Source organism: Hoplias malabaricus, chromosome 2 (assembly GCF_029633855.1).
Source record: "Hoplias malabaricus isolate fHopMal1 chromosome 2, fHopMal1.hap1, whole genome shotgun sequence".
NCBI classification, from domain to species: domain Eukaryota; kingdom Metazoa; phylum Chordata; class Actinopteri; order Characiformes; family Erythrinidae; genus Hoplias; species Hoplias malabaricus.
This window is the reverse complement of record NC_089801.1, coordinates 72,807,939-72,831,609: the sequence shown is the minus strand read 5'-3', so window position 1 is coordinate 72,831,609 and position 23,671 is coordinate 72,807,939. Positions and strand designations below refer to the sequence as shown.

At 43.1% G+C, this 23,671-nt stretch overlaps 1 protein-coding gene across 1 annotated transcript; it reads right to left on the bottom strand.

The window, feature by feature from the left end:
* Positions 1–4,795: 4,795 nt before the first annotated feature.
* On the bottom strand, positions 4,796–8,447 carry LOC136687145 (helix-loop-helix protein 2-like). The gene is made up of 2 exons (XM_066661417.1): positions 7,997–8,447; positions 4,796–5,211 (listed from the first exon to the last, which is right to left on the bottom strand). Exon 2 carries the CDS (start codon positions 5,162–5,164, stop codon positions 4,796–4,798), a length of 369 nt encoding a protein of 122 aa, XP_066517514.1. The 5' UTR covers positions 5,165–5,211; positions 7,997–8,447.
* Positions 8,448–23,671: the final 15,224 nt, after the last annotated feature.

The following is a 23,671-nucleotide window of genomic DNA, read 5'->3' as shown; positions in this document are numbered from 1 at the left end:
AATGTTTGGGACGATGTCACGTTTACCACTGTGTTGCATTAACTCCTCTTTTAACAACATTCTGTACAATGGGAACTGAGGAGACCAATTGTTGTCGTTTTGGAAGTGAAATGCTTTACCGTTTTTAAAGGATTTCAGCTGCTCAGGTCTCCGTTATGGCATTTCTTTCAACATTTTCAATGGCTTTAAACTACTTTATCACTTGTTTTTACTTTGGGACAATGCTGTTGGAATCTATGTAACTTATAACAAGCTGGATGGCCCCTCTCATCTTTATCCATGATTTCAAAAAAGAATTACTAAGAAGTTTCTTCTTAAAAGTGTCTTCAGTTGTGAATGTGTGAGTGTGTGTCGCGCTGCAAAGGACTGGCGCCCCCTAGTGTGAACCAGCCTTGCGCCCAGTGATTCCGTGTAGGCCCCAGACCCACCGCGACCCTGAACTGGATAAGGGTTCCAGACAATGAATGACTGAATAGACGAATGAATTAATTAATTCAAAGTTTGGATTTGCTGGACCACAATACACTTTTCCACTTCACTCTGTCCGTCTTAAATAAGCTCAGGCCCAGAGAAAGTGGCAGCTTTTCCGGATCCTGTTTATCTATGGTTTCTACTTTGCCTTACAGAGTTTTGACTTGTGCTTGTGGATACATCTCTGAACAGTGTTCACAGTGGTTCTCGGAAGCGTTTCTGGGACCAGGCAGTGATTTCCACTTCAGAATCATGTCTGCTTTGAAAGCAGTGCCACCCGAGGGCCCGAAGATCACAGCCAGCCAGTATCGGCCTTGGGCCTTGTCCTTGCATATAGGGATTTCTCAGGATTCTCAAAACCTTTTAATGATATTATGTATTGCAGATGAAGTAATCCCCAGATTCCTTGAAATATTTCATTATTTTCTCTCACAGTTTTTATTCTACACTCACCTTATCCACTAGCCAATATTTAAATACTTATTTAACACACATCCTCTACATTAAGCAAAGTATTTCTATTGTGTTGATTTGATTTGAACTCAACACAACAGGTGCTTTCACTAGAGGCATCAAAACCGTGTGTGAGTGAAGTCTGAAATCAATTAAAGAAAAGTTATGTGGATGAGCCTGGTGACCTCTGACCAAGACCATGTTCATGAAGTGGAACTCACTAGAGACGCTGCCCCTGAAAATAACAATCACAGAAAAGTGTTTGATTCGTACCTTTAAGAACACTTATCTGTATCTGTAGCTACACAGTTAAAAGCATGTAAAGCCTTGGATTAGCTGAGAAGCGCTCTCAAATCCTCTTTGGTGGTCTTGTGTGAGTGAGTGTGTATGTGTGTGTGTGTGTGTGTGTGTGAGAGAGAGAGAGAGAGAGAGAGAGAGAGAGAAAGAGAGAGATTGAGATAGTCTGTGAGCATCTTGTCACAAAACAAAAGAACTCCAGAAGAATTTAGCTACTGAATTGCGAGGAAAAGCCTCTTCAGCTCTGTCACTTTGGATCTATCTGTAATCGAGCTTTTGTGTAATTGCAAAATTACAAGTGAAAAGGCTATTAAACTGTGGGCTAATTACTGTATGAACAATGTCAGTGGAAGTGACTGCTGTAGGCTTAATCTAACCACATTCATAACACTAATGACTGTGCCTCGCTCGGCCATTCTTAAGGCAGAATGGGCTACTGACACTTTAATGGCCGTTTCCCTGAGGATGACACACACATGTTTACATTCGTGTTGCGTAATCTGCACAGAATATTAACTCACTTTCATACAAACAGCAACAAAACAACAGAACACATTGAGAAACCAACACAGAACACTGTAAATATGAAAAGCGTTATTACAAGGCGTCGTAATCCTGTATTAGTTTTACCTGCTGTTTCATTGTTTTCTTTTTCTTTACAGATATTATGTAAGTATATAATATAAAGCTCTTTCCAACACATAAATTTCCATCTCTCCTCTCCCCCTGCGTGTGTGTGTTTCCCACGGGAGGTGCCAGACGGCCAGTAATTTGGTTGTCTTGGCTCGTCTGGAGTAACACCTGCCCCCTCTCTGGGGAAACGGCCTTTCAGCCAAGAGGGAAGACGAGGAGCAAACACTCGCCGGGCAAAAATCACACTCCTGAGCCACGCACATCAAGTGACCACCACTTCTGCTCCACATTGTTTCTCCTTTTCTGTTCAGTACAGGGCCACAACGGATCTACAAATAGCACACTTCAAATGATCAAATAAATGAAAGATCACTGGAATTTACATTAATAATGAACATATACAATTACAATTTGTGCAAATTTCATTAGAAACATGAAGAGACTTTGAATTAAGTGTATGTACATTAACTGGCATCATTGGAGTTCGTCGTAAAATAAAAGTATTACGAAGCCTTCACTGACTGTGGCCTCTTTCTGTTTTTATTAAAGACAGGATATAAACAATTGCACCTGTAGCACACAAACAGTTCTTTCTCATTTGTAACAGAGAAGACATCAGACACGTGTCAGTTTCTTATTATTGTTTTATTTCAAAAAAACAACTCACCATTAAAATATGAAAAAATGCCTTTGTTAAAAACCAGCTGTCACATCGACTCTACTACAAAATATGTGCATAAAGCAATTAAGGGCACAACCCTGAAAAGACAAGAATTCTTTGGATAGCAGATATTTTCCCCCAACTATAAAATAACGTATTGTCATTATCTGTCTCAGTGCGGTAATGAATAAACAAATAAACGTTGTTGTTGTTGTTTTTTTTTTCCAAATACCAAACACCAAAAAAACAAAATAAAAAACAAAACAACACAAAAATAGATCAGACTTAAGATGTCGTATTTGGTCACTTAAGGAAGTTCGTGTTCTTGACTTCCTGTCTGTTTTCTGTACGAGTCGTATCTTCTCATAGGCCTCGCCATGAGGGGGGATTACTGTAGGCAAACATTTATCTTCAGTCTTCCAGTGATTACAGCTACATGTTTATGTATGTTTATGTTTTTTTCAGCATGAAGCTAAGCTACTGCAGTTCCAGGCTGTGGTGGGCAGCTAATGAGGAGGACAGACTCAGGAAGTGAGTCTCACTTCTCGTTTATAGCCTATGTCTAATTTCATCACAAATATATCCAATATAAATAAACACTGAAAAAAGTGCGGTTGGACTCTTAATGTTTTTTTTTTTTTTTACGTTTTGTTTTGTTTTTCATAAAAGTCTGAAAGTCACAGTCTAACACATATGGTAACGTTGCTTATGCAGTAGGCTACGTACAAACACCCAACATACTGTACATTTATCTAAAAGCAAACAACGCCTTCTTACCATACAATGGTAACCAAAAAAATAATGGAAACAGCTTATTCATAAATTAAAACGATGAAAAAAATAGAATAAATATAAATAGATAAATAAATTAATAAATAAATAAACAAATCAATAAATAAAGGGTGATTAAGGACACAATGTCTTATATTTAAGTGGCACTTATACGCATTTAGTTTCTTTTCCTGACTGAAAAACTACTAGCAAGGTCTAAGGAGCAGCTATTCAGGAGAGAGAGAGAGAGAGAGAGAGAGAGAGGGTGGGGGTGAGGGGGGGGGGCTTCATCTAGTTCATTTCAGTCAAAGTAACCTTCCGAGCTCAGAATCTACAGCCATTTGTCTGTGCTGTTGTCATCATCCAGAACTGTCAGAAAGAAGGCTATTTTAGTTCTTTTAAAGTCCCGTCCGGCTTTATTGCATCTTTTTTTTTTTTTTTATTCTTCCGTGCAGAGCCTAAGGCAGGGACCACAGTCTTTTAAATGGTTTCCGACTCTTGGAGTTCTCACCATGGTTAAAGGGGACATTATAGACGTTCTAAAACAAAGTCAAAACTGTACTATGTATGTTCTGGGGACACCTCGAGTGGAAATGTGGAAATGCCTGCGACCTATGGGCAAACATACTTTTGTATAAAGTCTATAACGTAATAACAGATGATTTGTTTTGTTGTTATTAAGACGTTAAGCCAGACTTACAGAAGCATTCAGGTCAGTTTTGGAGTTGCTGACCACATTTGAATGAAAATGTAATGCTGTCCGAGGTAATCCTCCTAAAAAAAAAGTAATGATACTCTGCTGCCCATTTAAAAAAATTAAAACAAAACATACATAGTGCAGTTTTAATGTTGTAACCTAATACCTAAAGTCTGACGAACACTTGGGTGATAAGCGAAGTGGTATCAACCCTCTTGAATCTCTTTCCCGTGGCCGAGTCAGTGGTCTGCCCCAAAGTTCATACTTGCTGTTTGTGTTTGTGTCACTAATACAATGTATTTCTGATTATATCCAAACTGTGTAAGTGCTCTATAAGGTCCGGAGTGTGTACATATGCACGGCATTGTGGTCTTTCATGCTTGTTGGCTTCATTCAAAAGTGACATACACACCAAATACAAACGTTTGCTTGACCCTTTCAAATGAAAGGAAAATAAAAAAATTATGTTCTCTATAAAATAACACACTTCTGCACCTTTTTACGGACAATTGCTGTATATTTGTGCACTATATTTGTGCAAAAGAATTCTAATTAAACTTTTGCATACCCAGACTATTATCACTTTTATGCATGGTCTTTGATGCTTGGGAAAAGCTGCCCTGCGTTTGTGCACTGTGTTTTGATTTTTTAAAGGAATTCTTCACTCAAACACATCCATTGTGTACTTAGGCAGGTAAACACAACGGCAAATGTGAACTTTGGGACTGGTTGTAGATTTCATGTGTTTCAAACCCTTCAAAACTGCAAAGCAAAACCAAAACGTCATCTTCAAATACATGGTCCTTCAGCTGCTAAACGTCCAGGACATGGTTCAGGTATGAGATGTAGCAGATGGCCAGTCTGAGGATTTCAATCTTGGAGAGCTTCTTGTCAGGAGGCAGGGTGGGCAGCAGCTTTCTCAGCTCTCCGAAGGCCACGTTGAAGGCCTCGACTCGGATGCGTTCGCGCGTGGCATGTGCCGAGCGATATTTGGCCGTGGCTCTCCTCCGCCGCCTCTTTTCCTCACGGGTGAGGGTCTGTGGGGCCAGGGGCCGGCCCTTCCCCTCCACCTCTGCCTCCTCAGTGGAAAGGCAGCTTGCTTTCACCTCCCCCAGCACAGCCTCGGCATCCGACTGACTCCACGCCATCTCTGCCTCCGACTGGTCTGGGCTCAGCATCATTTTTCACCCCGAGAGAGTTTTCCCACCCGTTCTCACTTCTCTGGGACCTAAAGCCACACAAATGACCAATGTCTCTGATTAATTCCCAAAAACAATAAATAAAAGGTAAGGGCAGTTGGAAGCAAACGTAGAATATTAATACACTGTAAATGATATCAGTTTTTTTATTATTATTATTTAATATCAACAAATAAAGCATTAGGTACCAGCTGACAACTCTAAATGTGCTTTATAAACATTGCTTTATTTAGAAATACTTGAACAACCCCTGTCCCCAACACACACACACACACACAACAAAGATGAATGTAATGGTACTAGTGCTGTACATTTGTGATACAGACACTTAATAAAGGGTTCTTCAAGACTTATTTGGTAAAGGTTCTGTTTAGAAATGTCATGGTCTCTATTGGTCTCTGTGATCAACAACCTGTTGTAACTCATTCCTAATAAACACATTATAAAATGCTTATGTAAATCACAAAGGATTCTACTAATGTGACAAGGCAAATAAACATTTGGTAGTCAACCCTTTTTGTTGGACTCTTTATTTTGAAACTCTGCAGTTTTTGTTTTGTTTTTTTGTTTTTTTTTACCCCAATTCCACCTTCTTTCTTTGAACATCACCTGGTTGCCACTGTGTTCACATAAAATGGTAGTGTTTTTTGTCATTCCTGTTTCCCTCGACTTAAACATTAGGGCTGTGAGGAAATGTAAAAAACAAAGAAAAACCTGAGATTTTTTAAAAAATAATTCCACAGTAATTTAATTAAATATGACAAGTGTACAATTTAATTTCTATAATAGCTCTATACTATATTCCCTTCACTGTATTATACTTACATTGCTGCCAATAACATTATACTGTAAGTGTTTACTGTTTCACTGTTAAATGATTTGTTGTTGTAAGGAACATATTTATACGATTTTTACCTCAGAAAAAAACAGTTAAATGAGCCACTGTTTATTCAGTGTATTTAATTTCATTAGGACAAGTTTAATGGTTATTGAGTTAGTTTAGTTTTGAGACCAGTATCTAAGTAGCAAGTCTGTGCAACACATTTTATAGCTGTTTGCTGTATTTATAACCGTTAAAAGGTAAAAAAAGACGATTGTAAAGTGTTGGGGAAAACCAAACCCAGGACTTTTCAGTGTTAGCATAAGAGGCTTAAGGCGACAGTGTTTAAGACCAGTTCATTATAAATTTCTCTAAGTGACATAAAAAAGGTTGTAGTCTGTTTAAAGTGAGTTATGCGCCTGTCTTTGTTTGTTGGCTATAATCTAACAGATGCTCGGCGTGGCTCTGTGTTTTTGTGACGTACTTTTTGTACCAACACAAACGAAACTTATTGCTTTGGGGTCAGTGCGGACACGTTTTTCTGATTCCTGGGTGTTCACGAATCTGATAAATAAAAAATGACTGTGAAACACTGGGAAGAGAGAAAGGAAGCAGAGCAGTGACGTTTTGGATTTCAAAAGCCTTTTAAAAAAATATGAAAACGCAGCCTGTATCAACTAAAAGATTTGTTTTGAGTTGATGTGATTCGTTGGATAATGTTGAATAAAGTAGGGTACATTACACAAATATTTGATGCTAAATATGTAGCAAAATGAACGAAAATTAAGCTAAAGCCGTATTTAATCTATGTGTAAACAGTGTAAAAAAATTGAATGCATTTTCCATTAATGTAGCACATATACACATATATAAATATATATATAGTCCTAGGAAAGAGCTCCCAACCCTCCCCCTATTTTCATCCATATTGTTCCGCTCTACACGAAATGAGTGCAAATATGATAATTTTCGAGTCGTGTTCCGTAATTAAACTCGTCCATCTGTCCCGCGCGGAGGCTTGGCGCGTGCTGCCTGACAGGACAAAACGGAACCAGAATAATAAGAGTCTGCAAAGGTGAACATCTGTTCACGAGACTCCGCGCTCCGAGCACGCGCCCCTCATTTTCTAAACCCGGTACCTCACAGCACCTTATCAACCTTTAACCTTTCAAAACACGGTTTAAAGGGACACTTTTGGTGAAGGCAACGCTTTTACAACGAACAACAAATATACGTTCAATGCGCAGACATTTCCCCAGCTCCTCTATGACGGAAAACCTGTTGTTGTCCCTTTAAATTTTCAAAAATAACGGTTAAAATGTTGTCTTACTGTAACGTTTTTATCCCCACCTTCATTTTTAATGTAGCCGCTTATAAAAACGCTAAGAACTGTGTGACAGCTGTGTTTCACAATAAAATAAAGAACTTGAACCTACACGTGTCACACATTCGTATAAATAAATAAAGTAATAAATCATTAAATTATAAATTTTTGTTTTCCATGTTCGTGTATACAACCGTAGTTTTTGTCATGTTTACTTTTAGAGTTCTGGTGTTGTTTTGCAAGTAAACAGACCGAAAAATAAAAGGCAAACCCATATATTTCATTAATTTTCACATAATACTTAATATATTTTATTTTTGAGTAAATATAAAAAAAAAAATAATAATAAAAATATCGGTTGGTGTCCATTTAGAATTTTGTTTACAAGACACGTGGAATTAATATTTGTGTTACTAAGTAACTGAACAAGTTTAATTATGATTCGTTAGAAGTATTGATTAGTGTTTAATAAAATTAATTTAAAATAAATAAAGTCAGTCCCGAATTCTTGTTTTTTTTTAATAAAACGAATTCACGAACTATATTTAGTACACTAACATATACTAATGATGTCATTTATTTACCACATTAAATCATGAATTTGAGAAGTATTTTTACTTTATATAAAATATATAACTTAAGCCGTGTATATAAGTTTATTTTAACAAACCGTAAAGTGGTGCCAAGTCCAGTGAGATATTTTCCCGAGGTCCTCAGTTGTGTCCAACTCTAAACGCACGCGCTGTCGTGGCTTCTCTCCTTAAACATCCTCCTCTTTCAGCCTCAGATCACTTCACTTCACTCCCTCTCTCCCAGAGAGACTCAGAAGCTCAGACTAAAGCCCAGATCCAAACAAAAAACCACACTCTCTCTCTGTGTGTGTGTCTGTTTAGCCTGTGTTTATTTCTGAGGAGAGAGAGCACGCGCGCGGCCTCGCGCTGATACTGATCTCTCCGCGCGCTGGTGTCTGTCTCTCTGAGCTGATATCTGATGACCCTCTGCCTCCAGACAATAGAGATCAGATGGAGAAGTGCACAGAAATGCTGTCAGTCCTCCCGAAGCAAAGCCGTTGGATTCGGCCTAGGAGAACCTCTCGCCGGTCAGAGGAGGGGTCCTGGAGTCCATGCTCATCATTTCGGCCCAACTGTTTCCTTTCACGTCCCTTTTTTTCGCGACTGAAAGCCTTGTCCAGCTTTAGGAAGATCGACCACTAGTTGGGAGTGATACGCTGTCCGGAGTGATTGGGAGGAGGCATATATTTGTGCGGGTGTATTGTCTAACACCGCCCCCTTCTAACATCACACCTCCCTCTCTCTCTCTCTCTCTCTCTCTCTCTCTCTCTCTCTCTCTCTCTCTCTCTCTCTCTTACCTCGCTCAACCTCCCCCTCTCTTTTACACACTTTCACTCTCACTCTCACTCCCTCTCTCTCTCTCTCTCTCTCTCTCTCTCTCTCTCTCTCCTCCTCCTCCTCCTCCTCCTCCTCAAGTTAAGGATGCTGAAGAGAGATGGACAAAACCCCAGAAGGAGCTGCTTGTGCAGACCACTGTTGCCCGGCTTCACTTCATTTAACTGAGTTGGTTTGTTAATAAATCAGTAGCGAAAATCATGGAAAATATCAGCCACGTGGTGAGTTTTAATTTTGTATCTGATCACAAAGGAAAGACAGGTCACTGTATTTGTGATATATTTGAAGGTTAGAGGATCTGATTAAAAAGAAAAAGTCTGGAGAGCTGACTTCAATTATTAGCAATGCTTCTTGTTTCTTGTTCAGTGAAAGAGACCTTTAATAAACATATCAATGTATTCAATAATGAGCAGTGCTCAAATGTGAGGAACCACCTTTCAAAATCCAGTCCAAATAAAATAATAATTAAATATATTTTTGACAAAGAAAAAAAGATGTTATAAATAGTATACAGCGTCAGAGACTGTTAAATGTAGGAAGCTGTGAAAAACAATTTAAATTTAAATCAAATTAAAACCCACAATGCCTTAGTTTTAAAACGTGTGAAGAATTGTACAAAAGAAGAATTCTGAAGTCAGATCAGTGGGTGTCTTCGGTTCTGAGGAGCTATTGTCCTTGATAAAAGTAACACAGTGTTCAAACAAGCTCTTGTCCCAACTTTTCTGGAACATGTCGCAGGCATCACATTTTGAATGAGAATAAATTTAATGGAAAATCTTCAGCTGTTGTGTTATTTTTTGCAGAATTCACTAAGCACTGTTTATTATTATTATTATTTGTATTATTTTTTAAAATTTCACTCGCTGGGCCTTTTTTAAACTGGTGTTTTAAATAATTATGGGATCAACCAAATAAGAATTAACTCAAGCTTTGCATCTACACTGGTCACTGTATGTGACTGGGTTTACAAGCCTGGCGTTTACTGCAAGTCACAGATGTTGCAAATTAACTGGGTATAGTTTGTCCGTATTTCACAAAATATTATTTAAACCATTAGAGCCTTGCGAGGCCTTTCGGCTTTCTGATCATGGAGCAGCCCGGGGGGGGAGTGTGTACGGAGAGAGGCCGTCAAACTGTTGGAATTAAAGCGAGATGTCAGTCAAAGAGGAAGGAGAGGGACAGAAGGGTGGGGGTGGTTCTCCGCTCCAGCTGATGCTAGATCTGTCCCCTGCTGGATCTGTGACTGCAGGGAATTCAGTGGGCAGGTTCAGGCTCTGCACCACTCCTTACACACCGTCCCTAAAAACAAACAACAACAACAAAAAAAAGCCCTGGAACAATCCCAGGTTTAAAGGTATGAAATGAGCACTTTGATTTGGTACTAAATGAGTTGATGGGTGTCGTAGCTATAACAAATTAATTAATTTATTTCATTATCAGAAGTACGCTTCAGTTTGCTGTAGTTGTTTGATTTCATTCATTCATTCATTGTCTGTAACCCTTATCCAGTTCAGGGTCGTGGTGGGTTCAGAGCCTACCTGGAATCAAGCTGGGAACACAGTCCTCACACACGCACACCTACTGACACTTTTGAGTCACCAATCCACCTACCAACGTGTGTTTTTGGAGCGTGGGAGAAAAACAGAGCACCCGGAGGAAACCCACGCAGAAACAGGGAGAACACACCAACTCCTCACAGACAGTCACCTGGAGGAAACCCACGCAGACACAGGGAGAACACACCACACTCCTCACAGACAGTCACCCAGAGGAAACCCACACAGACACAGGGAGAACACACCACACTCCTCACAGACAGTCACCCGGAGGAAACCCACATGGACACAGAGAGAACACACCACACTCCTCACAGACAGTCACCCGGAGGAAACCCACGCAGACACAGGGAGAACACACTACACTCCTCACAGACAGTCACCCAGAGGAAACCCACGCAGACACAGGGAGAACACACCACACTCCTCACAGACAGTCACCCGGAGAAAACCCACGCAGACACAGAGAGAACACACCACACTCATCACAGACAGTCACCCGGAGGAAACCCACACAGACACAGGGAGAACACACCACACTCCTCACAGACAGTCACCCGGAGGTGACCCACGCAGACACAGGGAGAACACACCACACTCCTCACAGACAGTCACCCAGAGGAAACCCACGCAGACACAGGGAGAACACACCACACTCCTCACAGACAGTCACTCAGAGGAAACCCACGCAGACACAGGGAGAACACACCACACTCCTCACAGACAGTCACTCGGAGGTGACCCACGCAGACACAGAGAGAACACACCACACTCCTCACAGACAGTCACTCGGAGGTGACCCATGCAGACACAGAGAGAACACACCACACTCCTCACAGACAGTCACCCAGAGGAAACCCACGCAGACACAGAGAGAACACACCACACTCCTCACAGACAGTCACTCGGAGGTGACCCACGCAGACACGGAGAGAACACACCACACTCCTCACAGACAATCACCCAGAGGAAACCCACGCAGACACAGGGAGAACACACCACACTTCTCACAGACAGTCACCCGGAGAAAATCCACGCAGACACAGGGAGAACACACCACACTCCTCACAGACAGTCACCCGGAGGAAACCCACGCAGACACAGGGAGAACACACCACACTCCTCACAGACAGTCACCCAGAGGAAACCCACACGGACACAGGGAGAACACACCACACTCCTCACAGACAGTCACCCGGAGGAAACCCACGCAGACACAGGGAGAACACACCACACTCCTCACAGACAGTCACCCAGAGGAAACCCACACGGACACAGGGAGAACACACCACACTCCTCACAGACAGTCACCCGGAGGAAACCCACGCAGACACAGGGAGAACACACCACACTCCTCACAGACAGTCACCCGGAGCAAGACTCAAACCCACAACCTCCAGGTTCCTGGGCTGCTCCACCGTGCTGCCCGTGTTTGATTTCTTACGCTGTTATTTTAGATCTTTAAGTCAAGTTGTTTTGGGGAAGGTACTTTTATTTCCCTTTTACAGCAGTCATTATTTCCCCAAACTGACAACATTCTTACGCGAGCAATAGACTGAGGCAACTCTACCTGCCTCGGATCATTCCAACCTCTGCCGACCATATGGATCGGTGATTCTCAAGAAGATTCTGTCTTTGGTTTGGGTCTTTAGGCTCCTAAATAGCTTAGCATTGAAGGAAGCCTATTTTCTTGGCAATATTGCTGTTGTGAAACATCATTTCAGCGGCTGCAACATCTGTAACATCTGCGTTAATGCAAACCCAGAGGAAAACTGAATTGCTCAAAAGTTGCTCACGGATGGCTCAGGGGACTTCATGGTGTTTGGTGATTTTTAGGAGAAACAGCATCAGACGAAACGACGTCATGAGGTACTTTTGACTTAATTTAAATAAACAAAAAAAAAAAAACAATAAAAATTATTTACAGCATCTAAACGAAGACTGCGAGATGGTGCATAAACACCAGTGCTATCACCCGGGTCCATTTTGAATTCTGAGAAGGGAAAGACTCTTTTGTCTGCACGTCTGATCGTCTTGTTGTCTAAAGAGATATTAAGGATGTTATCAGCAGGAGACAAGTGACACAACACTCGACTCATTTATCAGATGCTGTTCAGTGTCCTCTGCTCTCCTCTTCTTGCCCAAATATTTCCACATCAGTGCATCAGTGTAATCCTTGTGTATTCCTGGCACTAAATTGGCATCCTGGTAACAGTTGGATCAGTAACATGACCCTGGTGTCACCCTGCTCCACATCCCACCCAGAGAGACCAGTAGGCTCAGGTCAGGGCTTCGGTGTGGTCAGGAAGTGTGTCGTGGTGGCCGACCGTGCCTAACGAGCTGATTAAAATGATGAGGGAGGCTCCGCTGAGTTGCAGTGGCCCCGAGCCACTGCCTGGCATGTAAGGGGGGAGAGAAAGGGGCCGGCTGCTGCCCAGCTCCATCACCGTGAAGGGGGAGCAGGGGGAAAAGTGGCGAGGTATGAGCCAGAGGGCTGATGGTGTAAGGGGGGGGAAGAAAAGGCAGGAGGGAAGGAGTGATTGATCGACAAGTCGCCTTCAGCTTTCCGTCCAGGGAGATGTGACACAGGGAGACTGGGATATCTGGGGAAGAGAGGCCCAAACGTGTGTGTGTGTGTGTGTGTATTCGAGACATGTCAGAGCAGAGGAAGAACGCCGCACTGACAGGGAGCACACATGGGGTCACTCTAATTGTGTCGTGTCAGAAGGGGCAAGAAGGAGCCTCCTGTCCGGAGAACCAAACTGCAGCAGGCCTGTGTCTGACGGCAGCAATTACAGTACACAAACTGCTCTGCAACAAGCACATCATTCACACTCCGCACAGAGGTCACCAGCAGAGCACTGATCCATGCTTTCAATTAGACACTCGTTGATTCTGTCCCTTTCCTCCTCCAAGTCTTTACCTCATATCCCATACACTCCTATAGCCTTTCAACAGGCAGTCCCTCACTAGGAGGGCCAAAGCAATGCCACGCACTAGTGCTAGGTCTTTGTTTGTCCTTCCTTCAAGTCATTACCTCTTCTCTTAGATGGTACAGGTCGGGCAATTGTACTGGGGTCCGTGGCAGTCAAGATCTGGGACGTCTTTATTGGGTGGTGTAACATAGTGGGCATTAGTGTGCTCCAGACACCAGACTATGGGTCACTTCCCTGGCACACGAACTACACTTGACCTGTGAAATAACTTCATTCCTCTAGATCTAAATCTAAACGTGTGTTGAATCCAGTAATTAACTCTTCAAACTAATCACAGTCCAGTAAGATCCACTGTGACTGTGAATTCTAAATACATTGCGAGGATCTACAAATCAGAAACACTGGCCTCTTTTCCACTGTAGGGCTGAATGGAGTGTAACCTTTTCAGTGACTCTTCCACACATACATAGTTCAGCACAGAATGCGTACAAACTGTGCAGAGCATGGTTAGGTAACTGTACTCAGGGCCACAGAACCATTCTGTGTGAGGCTTAAAACATGTAGTGGTCAGCTGATTGGCTCTTAAAGCCTTTTAATTTTCAAAATATATAAAACATGTTGTGAAGATACGAGATGTGCACCTGAGACTACAGATACTGGAGGCCTGTGCTAGCATTTCTCCTGCGGTGTGGCTATCAGTGTGTGAAGAGAGGGAGAAGAGGGTTGCATTGACAATCCAACACAATGGGCAGCACTTTGAACACATTTTATAAGCAGACAGAAACTTAAATCACTCATGAAAGAATAAAATTACGTTAAAACCAAGCACACCATTGTTTTTCTTGTGAAATTCCCAATGAGTTTGATGTGTCACATGACCCTCTTCCCATTGAAAAAACAAAAGTTGGATCCAAAATGGCCGACTTCAAAATGGCCGCCATGGTCACCACCATCTTGAAAAGTTTCCCCCCTCCCAAATACTAATGTGCCACAAACAGGAAGTTAATATCACCAACCATTCCTATTTTATTAAGGTGTATCCATATAAATGGCCCACCCTGTAGTTATTCTGCAACACAACTTTTTTTTTTTTAAAAAACAACCCATCGCTATATTATCAAAAATAAATATTTTTTATGAGTTGTTAGGGCACTTTCACACCTGTACTTGGTTTGTTGTGGTGTGAATAAGTTAAGAAGCTTTTAATCTTAGAGCATTTCCCCCTTGGTTTGGTTTGTTTTCACACACTGGAAAATCAGAGCGCACCAAAACCAGGTGAGAATGTTCTCCCCGCTGATTGGTCAGACCTGACTGAGGCGGGAGCAAGAATGTAAACACAGGAAGAAGGTCCTGTGTTCTGGACTAGTGCGTTTCTGATCCATTACTTTGATTAGTGGCTACATTTTAACCCGTTCTCTGTGTCCAATATGCAAAGCACACCCTGGCTACGAATGCCATTTAGCACCGACCTTTGGCATACACCTTATTGTTAGGTCGGATCATGGTCGGCTCACATTCTCACCAGGAATGAACCACACCAGTGTTTGCTTGGGACTGGACCAAGGCCTCCTCCTCTGAATCGTCTCAGTGCGGTTGTTTTAGTCCGCATCCGAGTGCGATTACTTCTTTCACACCTGCCCAAGTGAGCGGCACCAAGGGTGAAAACAACCCAGAGTTCAATTTAACCGAATTAAAAAGTGCTAAAACAAACCCTGACCACACAGTCTTCCAGTTAGCCACATAAAGACACCGTGCACTTCCTGCTCCTTATTTAGCAATCGATAAAGTTACGGTAACCGGGCTTATGGGTCAGCAACAGTGTAGAAAGGTACAGAACAGCCTTAAGAACCATTTGGCAATGAATAAGAGGCCTTTGGTTGTAGAGCGTTTTCATCAGGAGTGGGGGGACTTTTATTATGTATTATAAATGAAATGGCTAATCACTCCGACTTAAAAATGATACAAATTATCACTTAAAGCAGTGTAGATATGAAGTGCCACTTCAGGGGGGTTTAACATCCCAGTGACTGTTTAGTACCATTTTTTTTTTGTTGAGACTGAAGTAGGTACAACACAGGCCATTAGTGAAGCTCTTGCCTGGTTTGTGAGACCTATTCACAGGTCGCAGGAGGGCAGAACTTGAAAAAGCACCCTCTTGATTCGTCTCATAATCTACCTGCCTTCTGCTTCGCTGTGCTGCATTGGAACTGGACTCCATCCCATTGGTTCTTGCGTGCCCCGAGACGAATGAATGGAACGGAGGGATTAGGCATTCTGTCAGGAAGAGGACTGGTGGCTGAGGAGTCTGTCTGGATTTTCAAGATTGGAGATAAGGAGAGAGAGAGAGAGAAAGGTGGATATGTTTCTGATGCACTCATTCAATTCAGTCACGGTGCCGTGTCATTGATGGAAGTGGCAGTTGTGAGGGAACTACAGACTACAGAGCAGGTGCTTGTTTACACATCTACTGGGAGCGAATAATTGAAAACAGAGCGATAATGTAGTGACAGCCATTAGGGAACTCTTCTCTCTCTCTCTCTCTCTCTCTCTCTCTCTCTCTTCGGTGCCTCAGAGTCTGGATATAGTTGGATTTAAGAGCTGACAATGAGTTTTGCTGCCTGTCAGCTTGCATCCTTCAGCGGTGGAAGGCCTTGACTTGTTTTATCGCCCATAAACACCATGTCTAAAAAGACGAGATAACAACAACACCAACAACAACAATTTCTCCACTATTTCAAGCCACTAAACACTGCGCCGTGCTTGGGTTACAACCTGGCACCTCTCTGGTCTTCGTTCATGGCTCCTGGCAGAGCGCTCCTGGGTGGCAGGAGGCTTCCACAATGACACTGGAGCTGGCCAGTAATGAACAGGAGGTGTGGGAGAGAGAGCAGGGGGCCAGTGGTCCCATGTGAGAATGTGGCCATCACCGAGGCCCCCGCCAGCCTTCCTCACCATCTGTAGTCCCAGCAGGGATCCCCCCCACACACACACCCACTCCTACATAAATGAAGCCGGACACACACACTCACACATGGAGGTATAAGGAGGCATATTGTGATTATCTGTGATTTCCTGTGTCTACATAAAAACAAATCTGCTTATTGTGGCGTGTTGGTGACTCCACAATCGTGGCACCATTTAATCCACGTAACTTTCAAAGATTAAACCTTTTGGTTTTTGGACACCATCCAAAGTTTCTTTGAAAATGAAGGGAGTTCGTAGGTGGGGTGTTACCCGTTTGCTGCAAAAACAGCCTCTCTTCTTCTGACAAGGATTGACATTCAATGCTGGAACATTTCTGTGAGAATTTGATTGCATTTAGTACGTTGGGGTACAAGAAAACACAGTTCCATTGTTGAACTGCTGGGCTTTTAGTAGTCCACCAACACACAGTATCATGTCAACGTCCTGTGGGCAATGTCCATTGACCATTGGAAACAAAGTATGCGGAGCAACCGATGGACAACCGTCTGACAAGTGGAGCGAAGATAATGGACAATACCAGTGTAGAAACATTGGTAGTAAAGTTGTGGCTGATCAGTGTATGTTATAATGTATAATAAATAACATACACACTACAGTCATGCTCTCGGTCTTGGAGGATGTGCAGAGGGTAGAATTAGTTTGAAGGTCATTTATATAAAAGAAGGGAAAACCAGCATGTGCCCCTAAGTACACTGTAACAGATGATGAGCCAGTTTCCCAGTCCCAGATTAAACTCAAGCCAAGACTAAAATGGATTTTCAAAGCTGAATAACCATTGCCATTGCTACTGAATCCAAGAATAGACTTAATCCATGTACAGGAAACCGGTTGGCATGCTTGGATTGTGAGGGTGCCATGTACCGCTATTTAGGAAGGCGTCTTTTCCATGACGTCAATGTGAGCACCCGATACAACGTGGCAGACACCACATACTATGTGGTGAGCACAAGATCCGTGATGCGTAAACCTTGCAGTGCGCGGATTGGCCAGAGATACTAGCCTATGACCAAATGCAGACATCCAGCACAAACTAGCCATTTGCAAAACCTCCAAGCGGCAATCACATTTGTTTTCCCCCGACTCGCAACGGCAGTTTGTTCAAATGCCCCTTGCATCGGTGGCCGAAGAAATAATCCAGTGAGAGCTGGACAGTGCAACAATGCACTGATCTGTCTGAACTCAGCCATCTTCCAAGCCTCCAAAAGACAAAAGCGGGCGAAGACATGATGCAGTTGCTGTAGTTCCCAAACCCCCCAGTTTCTGTTAGACTTTCTGGGGTAGGGAGGTGTCTACCAGAGATTAGCACCAGATACTCTTTCGTTATAAAGAGAGTGAGGACTGTGTGTGGCCTGTTAACAAATGGACAGGCATAAGATTGGAGGGATGTCACTTCAATACTTTCCATCCATTTGTAGTTCCTAGAACCAACTCCATTCAATTCTACTGTGAAATTGCATTGGACCCAGATGCTGGAGAAGAATTTTTTGGCATGGTGTGAGGCTTGAGAAACTTGGAGCCAATGTAGCATAGGGTGAGACAAACAGACAGACAAAGATGTAAAGCATCGGTTTAGGAGAGAGTAACAGAGTCAGGTGAGCGGAGGCCCCATTAGTTAGCTAGTGATTCAGGTGGGTGCAGATGTCTGGAGCATCTGGGTGCAACAACGCATGATCTCCCTTCCTCTCGGCTCGCTAATGCTTCTGCCAATAGCTTTCTCTCTCTCTCTCTCTCTCTCTCTCTAGCTTTCTGTACATCTGTCCACTCTGTCTGAAAAGAATATCAGTAACCCTGATGTCGACCTATTGCTGTATATTTCTTCAGCCTTTGAATAAGCCCTTTTCCACCTAACCCTCGGTCAGTGTTTGAGTTGCCGGCACTCGTTTAATTCTTCACATCTAACTCACCCTCTCTCTCTCTCTCTCTGACTTCATTCGTCCCTCCCTCCCTCCCTCTCTCCCTCCTCTTCCACCTCTTGGCCTGCGTTTGTATGGCAGAGCGGCCCTCTCTTTAAACCATTCCTCTTGTGCTTCTCCAGCTGGCTGATGGGTTCATTAGACAGAAAGCCATGCCAGGACTCTATGATGCTCCAGTAAAAACCACAAGGGTGGGAGTGCGTGCAGACATGTGTGATTTGCGAACCCCTCGCCGCTCCCTTGGCATCTGGGGCAAGTGAGCAGGATGACCACATGGTAGTTTGGAGAGAGGGAGAAAGAGAGGGAGAGCCATTCCAGGGCGAACTTGGACTCGGGTCTCTCTGCTTTAATGAACTTGTTTGTGCGTTGGCTCATTCATTAGTTCCTGCGTTACAAGGATCCAAGCAGCCTCTTGGCACCACTGTGGCCTGTTTGACTGCGAACCGGATGGCTGCATGGCACTGGCATTAGGTTAGTTTTGTCCAAATCCTACGTACGACATACAATCATATGCAATAGATTCAAACCCCTGGTTAAAATATGTTTTTAAATTTGAATCAAATATTATCTTCTTTTCTGCATAATCACTAATTCCACCTTCTATTAAGGCATCCCACAGTCGTATGATGCAATCAACCTGGAAGGGCACAGGTGCATCACCCACCACCCACGTCTCAACAGCTAAACACGCTTAGAGTAGAGCACCAAGTGCTCCGCTCTGTAATGAAAGTAACTTATGACTCGTGAGTCGACTCTTGTGTAGAATGGCACTAGAGAGAATTCAGGAAGTTACAGACTCACATAGCCTTGACTCGTGACTCGACTCTGATTCATATCCTAATAAATGGTGACATGACTTGTGTGTATGCCCATGTATCCTTTATTAACTCTGATCTGCCTCCCAGTGACTCATAACATGATTTGGATTTGCACCTCAGTGACTCGTGACTTGACTCAGATTAGTGTAAAGAGAACTGTGAACGTCTCTGTGTTCACTTAGCAAAGCAACATGTCGTTTAACCAGAGACGACCAAACCACTGTGTACGACTGTTTCTTTCGGTGGAAATGAAGACAGAGCTAGACATAACACTTGACAGAGATAGGACAGGAAGTGTAATGGAACTCTGCAGAAGGAGCCGAATTTGCGATCTCACAGCCTGGGGGTGTCTGTTATAAGCAGTCAGCTCCAGAGACAACGGTGAGGTTGGTCCTTTATTTTAACAAACACCCAACATGAGAATCTGAGTAAAATGCACACACACACACACCTCTGTTCCCGTAGGACTCCGAGGACTCAGGGAGGCATCTCTTGACGTGTTGAAGCAGAAAGTGTTGTTAACACTGTTATGGAGATTGGGACTACATGAGGCTGATGTGATAACAGCCAGAGAATCCCCACCTCGGGCTCACTCTGTTCATCAGACATTACACTCACTTCATTCTGAGTTCATCTCACTTCATCTGATCAGAGTGATTTAGTCTTCTGCTCACACAACAGTCCCCTGAATCCTTTGTTAAAGACCTTGCACAGGACCTGTATTTTCCTTTCACTGTATTCTACTGTTTAACTTCAACTGTGGCCCAGAATCTTCCATTAGCATCTTCTTTTAGAGGGTAATATTGATTTTCAGTCTAAGAAGCTATATAATGTCTTACAGATGATAGCACTGAGTTCTTGTGGAAGACTACGGAGAATAAATGTGTAAATGGCCATAGCTGGACATTACCAATTTGTTTTTTAACATCTTCTTTTAAACAGCTTAATTGTTGATTTCCTGTTTCATTAAAGACTCGCCTCTTTACACTACTTTAAACTTGAAATACATTTAAAAAATACGTGCCAACTTCAGACATCCTTTAAGCGTTTCTGTTTTCTTCTTATTTATGTTGAATTAGGGACTGAATAATAGTCTCCAGTCATAATAAAAAGGAGTGAACCAGAGAGTGAAATAAAAAATATCTAGCATACGTCTGTTCAGCCTGTTACAATAGATAAATATGTCTAATATTAATACGCTTTATGCCTTATCTCCATTTCCTCCGGGTGACTGTCTGTGAGGAGTGTGGTGTGTTCTCTCTGTGTCTGCGTGGGCTTCCTTCGGGTGACTGTCTGTGAGGAGTGTGGTGTGTTCTCCCTGTGTCTGCGTGGGTTTCCTCCTGGTGACTGTCTGTGAGGAGTGTGGTGTGTTCTCTCTGTGTCTGCGTGGGTTTCCTCCGGGTGACTGTCTGTGAGGAGTGTGGTGTGTTCTCTCTGTGTCTGCGTGGGTTTCCTCCGGGTGACTGTCTGTGAGCAGTGTGGTGTGTTCTCTTTGTGTCTGTGTGGGTTTCCTCCGGGTGACTGTCTGTGAGGAGTGTGGTGTGTTCTCCCTGTGTCTGCGTGGGTTTCCTCCTGGTGACTGTCTGTGAGGAGTGTGGTGTGTTCTCTCTGTGTCTGCGTGGGTTTCCTCCGGGTGACTGTCTGTGAGGAGTGTGGTGTGTTCTCCCTGTGTCTGCGTGGGTTTCCTCCTGGTGACTGTCTGTGAGGAGTGTGGTGTGTTCTCTCTGTGTCTGCGTGGGTTTCCTCCGGGTGACTGTCTGTGAGGAGTGTGGTGTGTTCTCTCTGTGTCTGCGTGGGTTTCCTCCGGGTGACTGTCTGTGAGGAGTGTGGTGTGTTCTCCCCATGTCCGTGTGGGTTTCCTCCGGGTGACTGTCTGTGAGGAGTGTGGTGTGTTCTCTCTGTGTGTACGTGGGTTTCCTCAGGGTGACTGTCTGTGAGGAGTGTGGTGTGTTCTCCCCATGTCCGTGTGGGTTTCCTCCGGGTGCTCTGGTTTCCTCCCACGCTCCAAAAACACACATTGGTAGGTGGGTTGGCGACTCAAACGTGTCTGTAGGTGTGAGTGTGTGTGTGTGTTTCCCTGTGAAGGACTGTTGCCCCCTCCAGGGTGTGTTCCTGCCTTGCACCCAATGATTCCAGGTAGGCGCTGGACCCACCGCCGCCCTCAACTGGATAAGGGTTACAGACAATGTTTGATTGAAAAAAGTCTGCGTTTGGGCCCATCCTTCCATTCAACACTAGACGTGTAAAAGAATGTGGAGCTGTAAAGAAGCTTCTCTGAGAAGCAGTGAGAATGTTCAGAGAAAAGGAAATAGATCCTGAAATGAAAAAAAAAACAAAAGCTGGGCTTTGAAACAACACTGTACAACACACTCAGAAATTCAGTAGTCAGTATACTGCTCTTCTCACAGAGTAAACGTGGCTGAGATGAAGGGAGGCTGTGCTGTTGTGCGGCTGGGTTTCAGGTACAGCAGCGGCTCATAATGAGCAGCACTAAACTAATGAACCTGCACAGAGATAGTGACCATAAACATAATGACGCTAATCAGCATAACTCTAAAACCTGCCACCAGAACCATGCTGCTCGGGACTGCAATTATCACTTTCTCTCTCTCTCTCTCTCTCTCTCTCTCTCTCTCTCTCTCTCTCTCTCTCTCTCTCGTTCTCTCTCTATGGCACTGTCTCTTGCTTTCTCTTTCACTTCCTCTTTTTTCCTCAGTCTCTCTTTCGCTCCGACTATGTATTTCATTATCTCTCTGTCAGTCATTCACTTTTACTCCTTCTCTTGCTCCTTTTTTCTCATTTGTTTATTTGTTTTTCTCTGTCTCAGTTTTTCACCATTTCTCTCGCATTCTCACTTTCATTTTGTCTTTTGCTCCTTGCCATTCACACTTTTTGAAAATATTTGTTTGACTGGAATTGCTCTTTAAAACATGATAAATATAAGGGTAAAAAAAGTTTCTCTCTCTCTCTCTCTCTCTCTCTCTCTCTCTCACACACACACACACACACACACACACACACACACAGAATAAAAGCCCAGTCTTTCTTTGATTCTCCTTTTTCAGTCCTTCACACACACACACACACACACATACACACACACTTGTCCACACTCCTTGGTCATTCAGGGTCTTGACCTTCTGCAGTGGTACTCAGGTGCAGCTTCAGCTGAGTGGGGTGAACAAAGTAAAAAAAAAGGAAAGGAGAGTCAGTGAGAGAAAAAGAGGGAGAGAGAGAGAGAGAGAGAGAAAGAGAGAGAGAGAGAAGGTGAAGGTGATCCGAGTAGAAACATGAAGAGAGATGGAGGAACAGAATAAAGTCTACAGCAGAAAAGAAGCGCAAGGGTAAAAATTGCAGCATTGTGGACAAATACATCAGAAACAGGCATTTATTAGAAAAAGGGCTCATTTTCAGAAAAACGCATTAAAGCACCACTATAAACATTTGAGTATCATAAGCAACACATAGAAAAATAATAGTTAGTAACACCTTTCTGTACATTATCAGTCAAGGCTATAGATTCCTACATAAGCCTTTCATGATAAATATTTACCTGCATTCAGATCTGTACAACACTGCAACAAAAGACAGTTAGTCAGTTTCACACTAGAAATAACAATAATAATAATAATAATACATTTTATTTCATAGGCGCCTTTCTGTCACACAAGGACACCTTACTAAGAGTACAAAGTAAACAATAAACATAAATAATACCGAAAAACACACAAGTATAGAGTTTTGGAAAAAATAAACAATGCAACTGAGTCATTTTAAAGAAAGGCAGTCTTAAACAGGTGGGTTTTGAGTGAAGACTTGAATTGTGTGAGTGCGTTTATGTTCCGTATGTTGGGGGGTAAAGTGTTCCAAAGCTGGGGATCAGAGCGGCTGAAAGCTCTACTTCTTATGGAAGTGAGACGAGCAGGGGGAACAGTCAAGTGAATGGAGGAGGAGGACCTGGGGGTGCGAGAGGGAGTTACAACATGGAGGAGACTGGAAAGATACGGTGGAGAAAGATTGTGGATGGCCTTGAATGTTAACAGAAGGATCTTGTAATCAATGCGTAACTTGACCGGAAGCCAGTGGAGCTGTTGCAAGACAGGAGTGATGTGGTGGATGGAGGGGTTCTAGTGATGATACGGTACAGCAGCTGAGTTCTGGACCAGTTGAAGCTTATGGAGAGATTTGTGGGTAATGCCAAAAAGGAGGGAGCTGCAGTAATCAAGGTGTGCATGGGGAGTAAGACGGTTGATGGTTGACGGTTACGGAGATGAAAATAAGCAGACTGGGTAAGGTTAGTGATATGAGATTGAAAAGAAAAAGTACTGTCGAGGATGACACCCAGACTCTTTACTTGTGGGGAGGGGTGAACAGAACAAATGTCAATGTTAAGAGAAAGGCCGTCAGTTTTGGATTAATGTTGATTTAGTACCAATTAGAAGAACCTCAGGGAGGTTTAAGTGGGCTTCCAGGACAGGTAGAGCTGGGTGTCATCCACGTAACAGTGGAAATTGATGTTATACTTATAAAAAATATGGCCAAGGGGAAGAAGATAAATGATGAAGAGGAGGGGCCCCAGGACAGAGCCCTGGGGCACACCAGAAGTGACAGAAGAAGGGTGGGATGTGAAAGTTTTAAGCTGGATGTACTGTGTGCGGCTGGAGAGGTATGATTTGAACCAGTTTAGAGGGATCTGAGTGATACCAATGGAGGATAGTCTATTGAGGAGGG